The sequence below is a fragment of the Phodopus roborovskii genome, unplaced genomic scaffold (genome assembly GCF_943737965.1).
Source record: "Phodopus roborovskii unplaced genomic scaffold, PHOROB, whole genome shotgun sequence".
Taxonomy (NCBI): Eukaryota; Metazoa; Chordata; class Mammalia; order Rodentia; family Cricetidae; genus Phodopus; species Phodopus roborovskii.
The window spans coordinates 1,766,944-1,784,846 of NW_026125577.1; the positions used below are offsets into that span (position 1 = coordinate 1,766,944).

The 17,903-nt window shown below is 41.8% G+C and overlaps 1 protein-coding gene across 1 annotated transcript; it reads right to left on the reverse strand.

Annotated features, from left to right (window-relative positions):
* Window positions 1-17,875, reverse strand: Ndufaf7 (NADH:ubiquinone oxidoreductase complex assembly factor 7). Its single transcript, XM_051177889.1, has 11 exons — window positions 17,830-17,875; window positions 17,405-17,568; window positions 15,919-15,999; window positions 14,976-15,086; window positions 13,588-13,801; window positions 12,230-12,288; window positions 11,643-11,753; window positions 4,806-4,949; window positions 3,697-3,870; window positions 2,879-3,169; window positions 1-53 (listed from the first exon to the last, which is right to left on the reverse strand). The coding sequence occupies exons 1-10, from the start codon at window positions 17,864-17,866 to the stop codon at window positions 2,954-2,956; spliced, it is 1,311 nt and encodes a 436-aa protein (XP_051033846.1). The 5' UTR covers window positions 17,867-17,875; the 3' UTR covers window positions 1-53; window positions 2,879-2,953.
* Between the last annotated feature and the right edge of the window lie 28 nt (window positions 17,876-17,903).

Genomic DNA, 17,903 nt, shown 5'->3' on the forward strand with positions numbered 1-17,903 from the left:
TAAAAGGGTCTGTTTTATTGACTACAAAGAGATAGTTTGAACATTGACATTACCTTCTGATGGGAGATGTCATTCTGTATGTTTCTCGTACTGGTTAATAATAAAGCACTGTTGGCCAATAGGAAAGGAAGATAGGAGGGACTAGGAGACAAGGAGGAAATAGGAAGTAGTAAGGAGAGTCAAGATGGAGAGTCTGGAGAAAGCAGTATGCCGCCGGCTCCCCGGTAAGAGAAATACATAGATCAGCAGAAATGGGTTAATAATTAAGACAGAGCTAGCCGATAAGAAACAAGTAACTGGGCCAACAGTATTGTATCATATACAGAGTCTCTGTGTATTATTTGGGGCTGGCGGCGTGGCTGCTGGACAAGACCAGCGGCGGCAGGCAGAAAAACAGAACGCCTAACAAATGGCGCCCACGTGGTTAATAAGAACTTCCACTTAAAATTTAACAAAAGCTTAAAAAAGGGTTTTAGAAGCAACAGAACAGAGACAAGCAAGGTTTCTTGGTATCAGCATTTTTCTCAGTTGAACTCTGCTTTGCTAGAGACAAACAGACATGCTTTCTGGGTGGCAGCGCAGACCAAGGCGGTGAGCACAGCTTTCCGTGCTGGTGGGTAAAAGTACCCGCCACCATCTTTGGTAAACCGCGGCTGACACAGCTATGACTTTCATTTTAACAATGTTGTTGTTTAACAGATAAAGACTCATGGCCAGAAAAAGATAAAGATTTACAGTAAAGACAGAGTCATATTAAGAAAAACCTCTAAAGGTTTACAGTGTTTTAAAATATATGTAGGCTTGGGAGAAAAAAAAAAATAAAATGGTTTTTAAGAGACAAAGAGGAACTGGGTGTGGTGGCACACACCTTTAATCCCAGCACTTGGGAGACAGAGGCAAGCAGATCTCTGTGATTTCAAAGTAAACCTGGTATGCAGAGTGAATTCCAGGACAGATAAGAGTTACATAGAGAAACTCTGTCTCAAAAAATAAAAAGTAAAATAAACAGAGTAATAATAAAGCCACGTAAAGATGAAAAGCTCAGAGAGAATCTGGTTACTGTATGCTATTGTGTTGTCTCTACATTGTTTGACTGCTGAGAAAATAACAACAACTGATAAAGGAAATGCTGCTAGATTAATTCAATTTATATATTTTAAAAATGCTTTGACTCCAACATTTAAGTTCAAGGACAAGTTACTGGGGAAAAGGATTTCTATTTTTGTTTCCACAGAAAATGAAAAGCTATGGATTCCTTCCAGACTAATGTGGTTTGATCAAGCCAGGCCCCCTGAAACAGTCGCTGATGATCCAACATTCAAAACAGCTTGGACAAAGCAGCCTCAAAGACTACAGCCAAGATTTCTGCAACTTCTCAGGATCCCCCATGACAGCGCCCCCTATCAGCAGAAAGTAGTTTGGAAAGAACGACGCCCAAATTCCCAAATATTGTTTATAAATGTTTGGTTTCATTTAAATGTACTTGGTTATAAATGGGTAGTGATCACAGCCAATTATTTTTAAAGGTAAAAAGGGAATTATGATATAGATATGCATAGTTTGTTTTGGAATGGATTTTCATTTATTGATACAATTTAAGGTCAATTTTGTCATATGTATATTTCTCCTCTTGTTTGTATAGCTCATTTAGAAATGTAATGTATAATGTAGTACAGATTATAGATAATTACCTATGATAGTCAAAGCTTAGAGTTTAGTTAGGGTTTTCAAGATACACAGAGATGTATTTAAGATAGATAGGAATTCTTCAAATCTTTCAAAGACCTACAGAATATGGCATTTAAAATGGTTTAGGGTTTTTCTTGACAATGAGACATAAATGTTCCTGGCAACACCACCTGCGTCAGAAAGGAAGATGAAGATGGACATTGAAGAAACTCATTATGGAGTTTACTTCCAATATGGCAAGACTAGCCATTTGGACAAGATACTGCTCTTGTCTGGACTGTTTGACTTTATGCTGTATAAACTGGACATGCAGGACCCACAGAAAAGTGACTTCTGATTCAAGATGGACATTGCTACAGAGATCCTGCTTCATGGAAGAGTCTTCGAGACAGTATGCAGGACACGGAGAAAAGTGACTGACAAACTGCCAATACAAGAAGACAGTATAAAGTTTTCTGCTTTACTGGAGAGTCTGTCAGACACACTATGGCCTATGGGCTGAAGATGGAAGATTACAAAACAACTTCGGGTGACCAGGCAGTGAGTTGTTTCTGTCATTTCTAGAGTTTATATATTATCCTTCTGTGGTCTTTGAAGGAGTTGAAGACAGATAGTTATGGTTATAGTTTTCATTAGTTAGGATTAAAGATAAGTTACTTAGACTTTAGACACTCAAAGATAGAATAGATGATGAAATATTTTCTTCAAATCTTGCTAAATGTTAATGGACTAAATATTGTTAACTGTGATTCTTACTTGATAACTGTTGTATAATATATTTTGCTATGTTAAGGTTAAAACCCTTCTTTTTATTTAGACAGAAAAGAGGAGATGATGGGAGATGTCATTCTGTATGTTTCTCGTACTGGTTAATAATAAAGCACTGTTGGCCAATAGGAAAGGAAGATAGGAGGGACTAGGAGACAAGGAGGAAATAGGAAGTAGTAAGGAGAGTCAAGATGGAGAGTCTGGAGAAAGCAGGACGCCAGCCGCCTCCCCGGTAAGAGAAGGCCATGTGAAGATACATAGAAATGGGTTAATAATTAAAGGCAGAGCTAGCCGATAAGTAACAAGTAACCGGGCCAACAGTATTGTATCAAATACAGAGTCTCTGTGTGTTATTTGGGGCTGGTGGCATGGTAGCAGGACAAGACCGGGCAGCAGGCGGAAAAACCGTACTCGTTACAACCTTCAATATACAAAATGAGTTTCTTTTATTTTGATCTTTTAAAGCACACTGGAATAAAAAGTCCCAGCTGACATATCATTGCCAAACAAGTTCATCAAACCCAGCAATAGATGATGTGGGGGTTTTTGACTGGTGGGCATTCCTTTCTTGACTTGCATCATGAAGTCTCTGATGGGGTAGCAAGGCAAAGAAGTTGAATCTTTCTCCCATCTTCTGAGGGTTCATTAACATGTCATAGCCCCAAAGTAACTGCTGCTTCTTGGATGGCTCATCTGCTTTATCTAAAAGAACCTGAAGGGGGAAAGGTCTTTAACAAAGGTCACTGGAAGAAAGGCTTCCCCACTGCAGCACTAACAGTGACTTCAGTGAGCAGTACAGCAGTGTCCCACATGTGACCATGGGGTGCTTATAGCTGTGGCCCAAATGTGCACATCTGCATCTTTAGCAGATATCCCAGGTTCATACCCATGATTGTGGTGTCCTTGGGAGCCTCAACCTCATATAGAAACCTAGCAAGCTATACTACACCCCAGCTCTCACTTCTGCCAAGACCACAACAGGACCTGCTCACTACAACAGCATTGAGCCAGTAGAGCTTCCTCTAAATAACTTTTTAAAATTTAAATTAGAAACAATTTTATTTTACATATCAATCCCAGTTCCCTCTCCTTCCCATCCTCCCATGCCCCCCAATCCCATCCCCCTTCTGCTCCCCAGGGGAGAGTGAAGCCTTCCATGGGGGATCTTCAAAGTCTGTTACATCATTTGTAAATAAATTTTAAATGAAGATATTTAGTGTTTGTGAGATAGACCATTACCTTCAGCCGGATGTCAATGCCCATGTTTTTTAAAAATGTCCGTTGCTCTACAGGACCCAGAGCGGCTACTTTCCCTTGTGCTATTCTGTGCAGGTAACTGAAGTCAACATCTGCTGTCAGATCAGCTGTTCCCGGAGCAATTAAGACATTATGAAGCTGGTGTCCACAAAATCCCTTGAGTATAAAGAATAGCTTGACTGTTTTAGTTAAAATTTATCGAGATTAAAGAAAGGATGTCCTACAAATACATTTTTTTACACTGCCAATGTTAAAAAGAAAAGTATGGCCTAAGTCTGTGGTTTAACTCTAGGCAATGACAGCCTTCCTTCAAACAAGGTGATACATGGAAAACCCAATAGAATATACAAAGTTGGAATGGCTGAAGATGTTACCTTTATCCTAAAACTAACATTTCCACTGATGCTGTGGCTAGTTCCAGTTATCAGAGTCTAGGTGGTATTTTACAAAATGTACCTGTCAATCACAGACTCAAAACCACCTGAGAATATGGGAGTGTACTCCATCCAGGCCTGCTCTACTATAGTCCTGGAGGGAGGCTAGAGGCCATCATTGTTGACATGTTCTCCAAGCTAAGAATTCTTAACAATAATGAAGTTATAAACAAAGAACCATTTATCCAGAAAATGAGTAATAGCCTTTAGTTAAACATATTTCTATTAAAGAATATTCAACATATTTAAACATATTGTCATATTTTTAAAAAAAAACATTTAGAAAGAATGATTAGGAAGGGTGAAAGAAAATACCTGGAAAGAAAAAGATGTTAAAATAGTTTGATTTCAATGGCTAGGTACTTTTGCTTTTTTTTTTTTTTTTTTTCCTAAATGAAGGCAGGGCTAAAATGTTAATATGAAGAAAATCTTTCCCAAAATTTGTATTCTGTTTCCCTTGACTCTATGCATATCTAGGCTCTGACTAAGGAACAATGATGGTAAGATTCAGAATATGGGGTAATTATAACAGCATAATTAACATTCTTTCTAAAATGAATACAACAAAGTTAGGCACCATAAAAACCAAGCTAAGACAACTCTTCAGTGGATCTAGCAATGAAATTCTGATGAAGCATACCCCTGTGTGATACATACTCTGAAGGTGTCTGTCTTTGTTCCATCATGGCCGTAGTCAGCAATCAGGGCAGCACCTCCAGTTAATGCAATGCGTTGGGAAAGTTCCTGTATAATAACCCCAGCATCAGGACATACTTCCACATGGTCCCTTTGCTCATCATGCTGGTGAAGGAATCATAATACATCACTTGAAAAAACTGTCTTCTTAAGAGTTTTTCACACTCCTACAAGTTGAACATTTCTTAGTTATAACAAATTCAATGTGAACATGGTCTAGACAGTGTTTCCCATGACATCCTTTCATTACACAGAACATGGTTCTTTCCTGTTGGACATTAAGTTTGTAGACATTTCAATATTTTATTTTTTTAAAGGCATATGTACTCTGAGCCTCCCACATGGTCAAGTGCAGTATCATTTTATTATAAAAGCACTTTCCTATATTAATATAAGAAAACAGTTCAATGGATTATATACATGAGGGAACACCACCTAATATTAACAGGGACTCAAAAGATACTGTCAAAAGTTCCACTTCTAAGAACCCAATTAAATCAGATTCAGCAACTATGCTACCTTCTGTGAAGGCAGAAAAGCATTCCAGTAGTGTCTGCATCTACAAGCACTGGCTCATAAACTAGTGACAAGCTTGTGAAATTTTGCTATCTTCACTATGGAAACCACCATCCTTTACTCTCTCTAACACCCTGAAAACAAAACAATGACCTACAGTGACGTCTCCACCAATGATGAGGCAAGCACAAGAGATGTGGAGCCACAGACTTGGTGTAGGGTTAGACCTCAGCAATTCCTACTGCTCAATGACAGACAACATTTCTGTCTGTGTTCTGATAAAACATACACTCGGCCTATAGTGTGGATTCAGTAAAATAATAAACATTTAGCCCTAATAGTATTAGATAAACCAATGTAGCTAAGAAAATCACAAAGCCAGCCTCGTGAGGCATCTGCCAGCAAGCCTCAGGTAACCTTACTGATACTCATATTGTAAGGATTTAGGCATTATGCTGGCCTGCCCCTGTCACCTGGCAGAATGCACTCAGGCAGAACTCTGGTCAACCCAGGGTTCCATGAGTACTAGGTGTAAAGGACCCCTTTAAAAGTCAGACCCCTGCCAATTTATGCTCTCTTTTGCCTTCCAGCTCCTACCTCTCTCTCTCTCTCTCTCTCTCTCTCTCTCTCTCTCTCTGTCTTCTGTTTTCGGTGTCTCTATGTCTCTTCCCTTCCCCCTCACTCCCCTTTCTAAATAAACTATGGAACATGCTACACTCGCCCATGTGGTCCCTTACTTTGGGACCCCACTCACTTGGGACCCTCACTCGGGCGCCCCCTCCTCCAGCTTTTATTCCTATAACTGTAATAAAAGAAAATTTTGGTGCCCTGAAACTCGATCAGGCCCTCCTGGAGAACTTGTCGGCCACCTGATGGTGGACGGCCAGCCAGAGGCACTCAGGGATCCTAATTCCAAACTAGCAATCCACTTCCATCCACCCGTTCACTGGAAATGCCATCCCACACCAGCTACAATTCAGTAAGGTACCCTCTTTCACTGTAACTTGTTTCCTTAGGGTCTGGTACATTTCCCACGGGTGAATTAAAAAATCACCCTCATTGGGCGGTATATCTGATTCTGGCTTCAAGCCTTCCTGACTTCGGACTGCTGAGTCCTCATTGGCCACAGAAGGCCTTGGCAACGTTTTCGCGCTGACAAGCTTCGGATAATGCTCTGCCATTCCTGCTTATCAGGCACCTTGCCCTTGGTCACATTCTTGAGCTGATGAGTTCCAAGACTGATTTGCCAGTTTTTGCTTCACCCATGGGAAATAAACCAACCAAGTTAATAATCCCATCCACTCCACTAGGATGCCTAGTAGAAAATTAAAAACCCTTTCACTTAATGCTATTTGTTAAGGCACCCAGACTCATTTACCTTTGTACTGAGAAATGGCCTAGATATCCTCTAGAAAATAAGTCAAATTGGCCACGTAATGGATCTCTAGATCCCAATATTTTACGAGATTTTTCAAATTACTGCCAGCGAACAGGTAGATGGAAGGAGTTACCATATATCCAAGCTTTATCTCTCTGCTAAACACTCTCTTTCCTCTTCCTCCTCTCCTTCTCATGTCCTTCTAGCCATGAAAGCTGAACCTGGAGAAACCTCCACTTAGACCCTGCTAATGAACATCCACCGCTCCGTCCTCAACATTCAACTACCTCTTCTGCTTCTCCTTCCTCTTCAACTCCTTCCTTTCCAACACTGGGTGGCTCTAAAGGCCCAACGCTTGCACCTACTTTCACACCCCTGTTACCCACTCTTGGACCACCTCATGTTCTCAACCCACCAAAGCCAAGCCAGCTACAGTTCTCCCCTTGCGAGAAGTGGCCAGAGTGGATGGTCTGGTTAAAGTGCATGTCCCTTTCTCCCTATCAGAACTTTCTCAGGTACAACATAGACTGGGTTCCTATACCTCTAACCCAACCACCTTTATAAAACAGTTATATATATATATATATATATATATATATATATATATATATATATACATGATCTTAACCAACTACCTGAGGAACACAGACGAGTTTGGGAGCAGGCTAAAGCATATGCAGATGAAGTTCATCAAATTCTGGCAGCTCACCCTACTGGGCCAGAGGCTGTTCCAGAAAATGAGCCTAATTGGGATTACAACACTCCAGGGGGAATTCTGGCTAGAGACCAGTTTACAACCTGCCTCATGACTGGTCTCTGTAAGGCTGCCCTAAAGCCAATAAACTATCAAAAAATTCTAGAGGTAGTTCAGGACAAAACAGAAAATCCCTCTCAGTTCTTAGAATGCCTTACACAGGCCTTCTTACAGTATTCTAACCAAGACCCTGAGAGGTCACAGGGGAGGCAACTCCTTATGAATTTTTTTTTTTCTTTCCTCAGGGGTAAACTTAAAAGTTTGGAACTAGGACCCCTAATCTCACAGGCAGAAGCTTTAAGAGTAGCCTTTAAGGTGTACCATGGGAGAGATAACAAAGCCCTAAACTATTCCCCATCTCATTCCTGCATTGAATCCCTAGAGGAACTATTGCCCCACCCTTCACACATACGGAAGGGCATGCTACCTCAGGCCACCTATACCTGGTACACAGATGGCAGCTCCTTTCTACATGAGGGGACCCATAGAGCAGGCTATGTCAGAGTGTCAGATACCAGGGAGTAGGCACAGGCACTACCTGCCCATACTACTAACCAGCAGGCTGAATTAATAGCCCTCACCCGTGCCTTCCAATTAGCACAGGGACAAACCCTAAATGTTTACATAGACTCCAAATATGCCTTTCACATCCTCCTGTCCCATGCTGCTATCTTGAAAGAGCGGGGGTGGGAGGGTGGGGGGGTGGGGGGAGCTGCTTACTACAAAAGGAGGATCCATAACTAACTCAGGTCATATTACCGCCATGTTAAAGGCCTCCCACATCCCCAAAGCTATAGGGATTATTCACTGCCAGTCTTATCAGACTGACAGCTCCATTATCTCTAAGGGAAACAATTGGGCTGATGAAGCAGCTAAAGCTACAGCCCTCAGAAGCCCACACTCACCACACCCACCACAGGGAGTCCTGACACTACAACCCACATCCTCACAGTCACCTCCTAATACTTGACAAATTCTGTCCTATTTACACCAGCTCTTTCATCCTAACAGCAAGGCTCTTTCTCATTTTGTCAAGGCTTACACCTCCAGCCCACTCCTGAGGACTTAAAAACTATCACTGCCTCTTGTAAAACCTGTCAGACGTCAGGTCCTAACTCCAGGTATTGTAGCTTCCCTTTTCCTACCCACCAGGCCAGGAGCTCCCTCCCAGGGACTGATTGGCAACTTGACTTTACCCACATGCCCATAGTCAGACGGGTCAAATATCTCCTGGTATTTGTTGATACCTTCTCAGGGTGGGTGGAAGCTTTTCCAACTACTAACAAGAAAGCTCAGACAGTCTCTGACACCCTTCTCAGGGAAGTCATTCCACAGTTTAGAATTCCAGCTTCTCTTCAGTCAGACAATGGTCCTGAGTTCACCTCTCAGATCTCATAAATCTTATCTAAAGCTCTCAACATCCCTTGGCATTTCCATATCCCCTATCACCCCCAGTCCTCAGGGAAGATACAGCATTCTAACTGTTCCTTAAAAAGTGTTCTTGTCAAAATGTCTCAGGAACTTCACCTTGACTGGGTAAAGCTCTGGCCTCTGGCTTTATTCAGGCTTAGGGCCCTCCCCAAACAACCCCTTCTCATCTCACCCTTTGAACTTGTATATGGGAGGCCAGTTCTAACACCTGGTCTCTCACTTTCAGAACTGTCACATCTCCCTGACCACCTGCTTACACCCTTACTTCATCATCTCTGTTCCGTTCCCTCCTATGGAAATTTACTGACCACTCCCTGCCTCAACCATGCGCCAACCCCTGTACATTACCAATTAACATTGGGGAGCAGGTCCTTCTCTCTCCCCCAGACCAATGCCCCTCACCTCTTTCCCCTAAATGGCAGGGCCCCTTCAAGGTAATCCTTGCCACTCCAACAGCTGCTAAGCTTGAGGGCCTTTCCCACTGGATTTATGTATCCCACCTCAAACCCTTCTCCACCCAAAACTCATCCCTCATATACAAAACTACAACAGGACCCTGTTCCCTTAAGCTTCGGAGGACACCGAGATCAACTACACTGCCTCCTATTCTAGAAGATTAAGGATTCACTCCTGTAACCTCACCCTGCCAGACTGGGAAACTCATGCTCTCCTTCCTGTTCTCAGGCTAATCTAAACTCTCCTACTTCTAAATATACCCCTCATCAATCCCCTCTCTATATATTCCTCAATAACCCATTCAAAATTTCTAATCTAACCGATTAGCTGTTGTTACAGGAACACCAGCCAAAAACCACGGATCTAGAGACACAAATCATCAAATACTTGTGACTCCTAAGTAAAGGTAACATTTCTAACATGAGTATGCTGCTAATGTGTCTAATATTTATGTTTTCACAAACTCAAAGGATTCTTGTAAGTTCTAGGGAGCCGAATTGGGTGGGAGCCCCACTTTAAACAGGTCAGATTCACACCAAATAAATATTACTCAACTTCTTCCTAGCCTTGGGACTTCCTTCTTGGGACCCTCTCGGGAGCCCGTCCCTATCTAACAATTCTCCCATAAGTACTCCTAGGACCTAAGAAAAAACTTTTTTTTCTGATCTTAACCTTTTCCTCTGCTCTCACTAACATCTTGCCAGGTCTCAAAGAGATGCCAGAGTTCCATACCGTCAGGACTGCGATGAAACAACCAGCTACTAGGATGTAGGAGCACCTTGGCTTTCTCAGGTCCCCCAAAGATGATCAAAGCCCCCAGGTCAGTAGGAAGCAGTCTTGGGAACTCAATATCTCTATTCCCTAACCTGCCATGCCCAAGCCCCCCCCCCTTTTTAATAAGAGGTGGGAATGTTGGAAACTGGCATTCTGCTGACCCCGCCCCCTAACGATGGATGGGACAGGCATGGCCATGTCATGGCTACGGGGCTGTGTAGGGGATTCCATTACCCATACGCAAGTTTCCCTTTTTAAGCAAGGGCCCCACACCCCCACCCTCTCTCTCCTGCTTTTGGTTGGCCACCAGCTACCCCCCTTTCTTTTCTCTCCACCAATAAACTCCATGTGGGCGCGTTGAGTCTTGAGTTCATGTTTCATTGGCAATAGCTGCAGCAAAAGAATAACACATAGCACCTCAGACTGATCTTCACCACAGGTGGCACCCCGAGGACCCCACTTAAAGGACAGCCCAAGCTTCTCTTAAGAGAATGCTAGTCAAGAATTGCAAAAGACTACTCCCAGGGGCAGAGTGACTTCAGGGAGAGGAGATGGCACTTTGGTAGCTTTATAAATGTTTGTCATTCAGACAGAATTTCATAGAATATGAAAACTCACAAGTATTTAATCTGATGTTCCAACTTACACTTTGTGAAGAAAACAAATAGGTATATTTTCAAAAACTTGTTTTTAAAACTGAAAACTTTAGGAAATTCTTAAGAGCTAGAAAGTAAAACATTTTTCTGGGGTAGAGAAGAGGGAATAAAAAGGAGGTGCTATAAAGCTCAGATATCCCTGAGATGAACACACTGTTTTGGGACCTTTATACATAGTCCTGTAACTAAAGGGATGGCTCAGCAGTTAGGAGCACTGGATGTCCTTCCAGAGAACCTTGTTTTGATTCCCAGCACCCACATAGCATCTCAGAGCTATGTCAGGGGGAAACTGACACCCTCACACAGACACACAGGTAAAACACCAATATATAAAAAATAAATATTTTTAAGAAGTAAAGCACAGTCCAAAGATAGAAAGCTCAGGGAACCAATCCTTACAGACAACAGAAAGCAGCAGTTAATCTGTCCACAGTGTGGGATCAAAGGTAGGTCTGGGTTCTCATATGACTCAACAGCTGTGCTGTGGCCCAGTGATGACAGTAACATGTACCTAATGAACACCCAGAGCAAAACAGGGTGCTCAGTAAATACCCTGCCCAGAGAGGGGATCTTCCCTATAAAGTAGATCACATGGCAGCAGTTATCATAAGAGGCACTTGGCTGGGTAAACACTCTGTCTTCCTCCATAGCAATAAGATGACATGCAAGAGGCACCTTCAGCCCATCCTGATTCTATGTCTGGACTGTATTGTGGCTGTTACTGCAAAGCACCTCACGTGCCACCAGCACTCCCACTGGGAAGAAGCTAAAATGACAACTAAGAAGATGGCTAGACGACTCTGCATCAACAAAAGAAAAACTCAAATCCGTACTTGTATGAAGGCTTCTGCTGGGGTTGTACAAGGTGCCAAGACGAACCTCAGTTTATCAGAAACTTGTGGGTCGATATCAACAAGCACTTCTCTCCATCCTTGACGTGTTTTCTAAACAAAATACATAAAAACAAACATTTACAACCTCTTAAAATGTGCTGTTTGTGTACATAATAAAGAGAGCTGGAGAAGGAAGCAAGCACTGCTGGGCTGCACAGGAAAGCAGACTCAGGCTGAGCAAGCGAGCCATGTGGAATGAATGAGTACACCACATGAATGGGTTTACTCTTAGCTTCAGGAGTTGCCATAGATGGGGCTGACAGACTTGCCCAGACAAATAAATGTGCGGTGACGAAGCCATTCACCACCATACGCTTTCTTATGCCTTTATCCCAAAACTAAGATTCATGGTCACTTCCCCAGGAGAATAAAGGTTCTGGGCAATGTTTCATGTTTGGTTCTCGGTCGTTCATATTCACAAACATCCCACATAACGCTGACTTGAGCAAGCAGTGGGCAAGCACCATCAACTCACTCGCACACTCCACAGCTTTGCTTTATCACAAACACAGCATTTCCATCAATACCTGAAATTTATGCACGGGGAGCGTATCAAAAAACTCATGTGCGAGATAAAAGCTGTATCCTATTTAAAAATACAAGAAAATTAGTGATTTGGCATTTCAACACAATTCCATTGAACATTAGCCATAAAAAAAGAAGGTGCCCAATTCATTCTTCAGCACTGGGACTTGGGAGTGGTTCTCAACCTTCCCAATGCTGTGACCCTTTAATACAGTTCCTCATGTGCTGACCCCAACCATAAAATTAGTTTCTATGCTACTTCATAACTGTAATTTGTTACTCTTATGAATCATAACATAAATATCTGATATGCAGAAGAGCTGATATATGACCCCTGTGAAAAGCTCATGCAATCGCTAAGGGGTCACCACCCACAGGTTGAAAACCAACAGCTCTATGGAAAACTCACTGTAAACAGCATACAAAAGAGACCATTACTCCTCAGTTTCTACATAATGACCTGAGAACAGAAATAGCCCAGGATCAGCTAACTCTTCTTCATTAAGTTCCTAAAACTGACAAGCCTCAAATGGGTTAGCTGAAAAGGAAGTGAACTTCATATAATATCTGAGAAACCTAAGACCAGAAACAGCTTTGGGTATCTTGTTGGAGATCTTACCTCCATGCTGTCAAAGACTCTAGGCTGTTTTATCCCCACACCTCACTTGCCTTTGGACAAGTAAAGATTTTTCAAGAGACTAATGACTACCACTTTCTTCAGCCCATGCTGTTGGGACTCTCTGTGGGGGGTATCCAAGCCCTACCCAGATGTTCAGCTGGGAACTCAGGCCGCACTCCTCCCATTCCAAACCTGGCCTAAAAAACCCACTAAGAGCTGGTTACCCCACCCCACCTACTGGAGACCATGCCTATAGAGTACTTAAGAGCTGCCACATGACTTCTCTCCTACTCCCCCTGGAGTTGCTTTGCATAGATTAAACATGGTCTTACTAATTCTGTTTGATTTGACTTATTGCATTGGCGGAGAAACCCACTATCTCAGATTCAAAAAATTTATCATAGGCCACTGCATCATGAGTGCTATCCTAGCTAAAAGGAAATACTATAAAGTACAGAGATTTCCATTTTGGATTTTTGTTTGGTTTGCTTTCTATAAAACAATATGAAATATACCACTGCTTAATGTTCTACAATCTTCTTTTATAACTTTTTTTGTTTTTTTTTTGTTTTTTTGTTTTTTTTTTTTTTTTTTTTTTTTTTTTTTTGCTAGAAAAGGAAAAGTCAGCTATTCACTTCAAATAAAGGACTTGGAAGCACTAACGGCTAAACTGCAATAAAAGGTTGGTCAGCTGTCACTGCTGTGAGCAGTTCTGAGCCTTTAATCAATGAAAAATTATACCTTTAGGAACATCCTTCAGATCTCGGTACCAGGAGACTGGAATCCCAGATTTGGTGACCCCTTTCATATACACCAGGGATTCAGCATCTCTCTCCAAAGGGATCTTCTCCTCAGTCAGTGTCAATGCTTGAATCTCACTTAATTTTTGGCTCACCTCTACTAGGTGTACTGAAATGTCACAGTTTTTTAGCACAGACCCAAGCTGACTGAACACCTAAAACAAAAAGAGAACACTGTGTCTTAGTTACTGTACTACGGCTGTGACAATAGCCAAGACAACTTAGAAAAGAAAGTGCTATCTGGGGGATAGAATACAGAGGGTGAGGCCATGACCATTATGGTGGGAATCATGGCAGCAGACAGGAATACCTGATGCTGGAGCCATGGCTTATATCTTATCCACAAGTTGGAGACAGAGTTGAGACTGGGCCTAGTGTGGGCTTTGGAAACCTCAAACCCACTGCCAAGTGACACACCTGTTCTAACAAGGTCTCTTAATCTTCCAAACAGTTCTACCAACTGGTGACCAAGCATTCAAATATATAAGCCTAAGGGGGCTAATGCACCACACAATGGCAAACAATGTGTCAAGGAGACAGGGGTTTCTGACTTCTCACCACAACCAGTCATATCACAAGAGTATTCATTTTAGAAATTTAGCCCTGACCCAAGTCATTCTCCAGTAACATGAAAGAACATACCTATTAGAAGTAATAAACATCATTTATATATAAAATAAACTACAACATGGCTTCTTAATAATAATTTACTATCAAAAATTAAAAGATTTAGCAGCCACACAATGTTTCAGATCAAAAGTTTTTTAAATGTCCAAGGAAATAAAATATTGACAGGCAGTGGTAATGCCCGCCTTTAATCCCAACACTTGGGAGGCAGAGGCAGGAGGATCTATGTGAGTTTGAGGCCAGCCTGGTCTACAGAGAGAGTTCCAGAACAGAGTCCAAATCTACACAAAGAACCCCTGTCTCAGAAAAAAATAAACGTCTGGGACATGATGAGACTGTATCCTCAGAATCAAATTAAATGGTACCCATAACTTGACTGACCCTGGGATTAAAACATATTTTCCATTTTCCCTACACTACACAATAGTTTTTTACACACTTCTTACCCATTTTTAGCAACTCAAAGGTGAAGGCATAAATGACATCACCCAAGCATTTTATATTTTTAACATGTACATCATCCCTCCATTTTTTAAGTTTACAGACAATAATACGTAATAAAACTCCAACATTGTATTTTACTAACAAATATAAGATTTGGGAAGTAGGGCTAAAAGCCCAGAAGATAAGTGAAATTTCCACACTCAGTCGGAGACAGAAAGACTAACCTTCAAGACTTAGAGACAATCTTTTATTACCTACCCTCAAAACATCTCCAGTGAGGGTCCCCCGACCTGGACCCAGTTCCACCAGCTGGAAAGCTGTGTTTTTCCCAGAGGTCATCCATTCACTAACAAACCATATCCCCAGCAGCTATGACAAGAAAAAAAAAAAAAAAAAAAACACTGAAGTGTCTCAGCGTAAAACTACATAAATACATGCTATAGACCAAAAATCAAAACATTTATAAATAATTGTATGTCTGTCTTTAAACAGGCATAGATCACACACACACACACACACACACACACACACACACACACACACACAGGAACTTCACTGGAATTGCTACAACACACATAGCATAGGCAGCTAACTATCAGAGCAGATGTTGTTAAGCCCATTTCCTCTATAAAAGGCCTCATGACACAAATAAGCAGTCACTTACAGAAAGGTACTAGCATTTGAAAACAAGGACAGAGGTTTCTACTTACTCTCATGATCTACATTATTACACTACCCTTAGTTGTCATTAATGTCTCTCAGACCTGTTTATGTACAATTTCCTATTCTTAAGTCATCAAAGGTACTTTTAGGGAAATACAGGAACCATGGTTCTGGTTCTTACAGAGACCTTACTGTGAGCAGGTTAAGTCACAGCTGGCAGTGCCAGAGATCATTGTGTTCTTTCTTTCTTTTTTTTTCCCTCTCTCCCTTTCCAGTCTCATTTTGTATATAGTTCTCCACTTCTTAAACCTTTTCTACCTTCCTTGCTCCTTCATATCTCTCCATTTCTTTTTCTACATTGAAGTCTATGGTTTTTCAAGTGTCCTCTCCACCATTCCCTCTGAAAGTTTTACATATTTGATGAATATCATACACACACACCCACACACACACACACAATTACAGATCAGCATAGGTTGGTCTACTCTCAAGTGTTTACAACATTCATTCCTTTTACAGTCTACATGTTGGTTATTACCTCCCCAAAGAGTTGACTTATTTCAGGTGAAGTAATGAAGTCTCCTTTTTCTCCAAGCATATCATGGTGTACATAATATCCCTGAGGAAAGGGGGAAATGGAAAAGATTCATTTTCAAATAAGGCTTTCAAAACTACTCCTCCAAAATGTTAAGTATGTTAAGTAATGCATACAGTGCTGACAGTGATGTGACTATTTACCAAGGAAGTTCTTCTCAAATAGCCAAGACAAAGACATTCTTTACCTAAATTTTACATGATAGTAGTCATTTCTCAAAATTCATAAAAACAATTATTCCTCATGTAGAAGGGCTGGGGCCTTGCAATGTTCATGCCTACGCCCCCTGCCCTCTCCCCACGCCCACAGTCCAGCACAGGAAGACTCTAATCACCCCCCTGAAGCCTCCTCTCCCAAGCTAGTCTTGCCTGTTCGTGATACTATTTCTCGACCATGGTGCAACTTACATAAATGATGTGTTATGTGTGAAAGTATGTGTGTGTGTGAGAGAGAGAGAAATCCATTCAATTATATACCAATAACTTTATGTATTTTTATAAGATTAATGTATCTCAATAAAAAGGTGGGTTTTCTTAAAAAAAAAAAAAGCAAAAAAAAAAAAAAAAACAAAAAACAAAAGCAACTGGCCTTGCTTGTCTACTTCAATGCCAATTCGAAACTTTCTTCCATTTTTAGTTCTCCTGGAATCCTCATCAGTTCAGTTTACTCAAATGCATATTCACTGACCTCTCCTAACACTTCCAACCCCAAACTAAATCTAATGCAAAAAAAAAAAAAGTCTATCATTACTCTAACTAGAAGGTTTAATTACCATGTCTAACTCTTACTATCTTCATATCCCAAGTTAGACCATAAACTTAACTTTCAAGAATGGGCTCACTGGAAGGCAGTGGTGGTCCACGCCTTTAATCCCAGCACTAGGGAGGCTGACAGAGGCAGGCAGATCTCTGAGTTCGAGGCCAGCCTGCTCTACAAGCTACACAGAAAAACCCCCGTCTCAAAAAAAAAAAAAAAAAAAAAAAAAAAAATGAAAGAAAGAAAGAAAGGAAGGGGAAGGAAGAAAGAAAGAAAAGAATGTCTCAATCAAAGCTTTCCTAAAACCAGGCAGTTGATCATCTAGAATCCCAGCACTCGGAAGAAAAAAAAAAAAAAAAACACACACACACACAAAGACCTTCCCTGCAAGTTCAAGGCCAACCTTATGCAGATAGCGTTCCCTTCCAACAGCCCCCTCAGGAAATCATCTTTAGCTCACGAAATTCCAACCACATTCTGTGACACCGAAACACCACAGAAATTTGCCCTGACCTCTGTATTGGCAATGTCCTTGAATTAATGCGGCCTGATCAAGTGGCAGATTAAACTACATCCCAAGGATTTCGGAGACTGCTCATCCTCTGCTGACCCTCAGGACCTTAGAGCTCCTCGATGCATACACCCTTCCTGTCTTGTGCTCCCCTGTGTTTACCTTGACTGGATTGGTCAAAACCTCCTTCATGTACTCAGCCACAGTGATAGGACCTGTAGACTTTATTTTATATATAAGATGCCGCAGCATCGGCGTCACCCGGTTGCTTTCTGCAGGCTCATTCCCGGAGCTGAAGCATTTTCTTCTCCAAATACAGGGAATGCCTGAAAAGCACGATTAAGCACCTGCATTAGAAATCTCCGATTAATTTACACGCGCAAGCTTGCAAGAGCTTGCAAGACAGCCTTGCTCATCACTAACTTCGCCCCAGTGTCAGAACCCGATGCACTGAGCCCACGACTACCCCACGGCCAAGCCTCTCTGCGGACCGGCTTCCAGCTCCAGTCCCAGGAAACAACAGAGGAACCAAGGAACCATGCCACGCGTTTTACATGGAAACAGGATTCTACTTCGAGGACTCTTACCGACACGGGCCACTCGGTATCTCACTAAAGCATTCATTCCCAGCCACGTCGGTCCAGGCTCCGCCCACTTAAAC

What these genes read in the sequence shown, in the direction of transcription:
- Ndufaf7 (XM_051177889.1), bottom strand. Translation starts at nt 17,866, where the DNA reads ATGAATGCTTTAGTGAGATACCGAGTGGCCCGTGTCG. An exon ending in TTTTGACCAATCCAGTCAAG is followed by an intron (nt 16,000 to 17,404) that starts GTAAACACAGGG and finishes CCCTTTCCTCAG; the next exon opens with GGATATTATGTACACCATGA. An exon ending in TCACTGGAGATGTTTTGAGG is followed by an intron (nt 13,802 to 14,975) that starts GTAGGTAATAAA and finishes TTTTTGTTTTAG; the next exon opens with GTGTTCAGTCAGCTTGGGTC.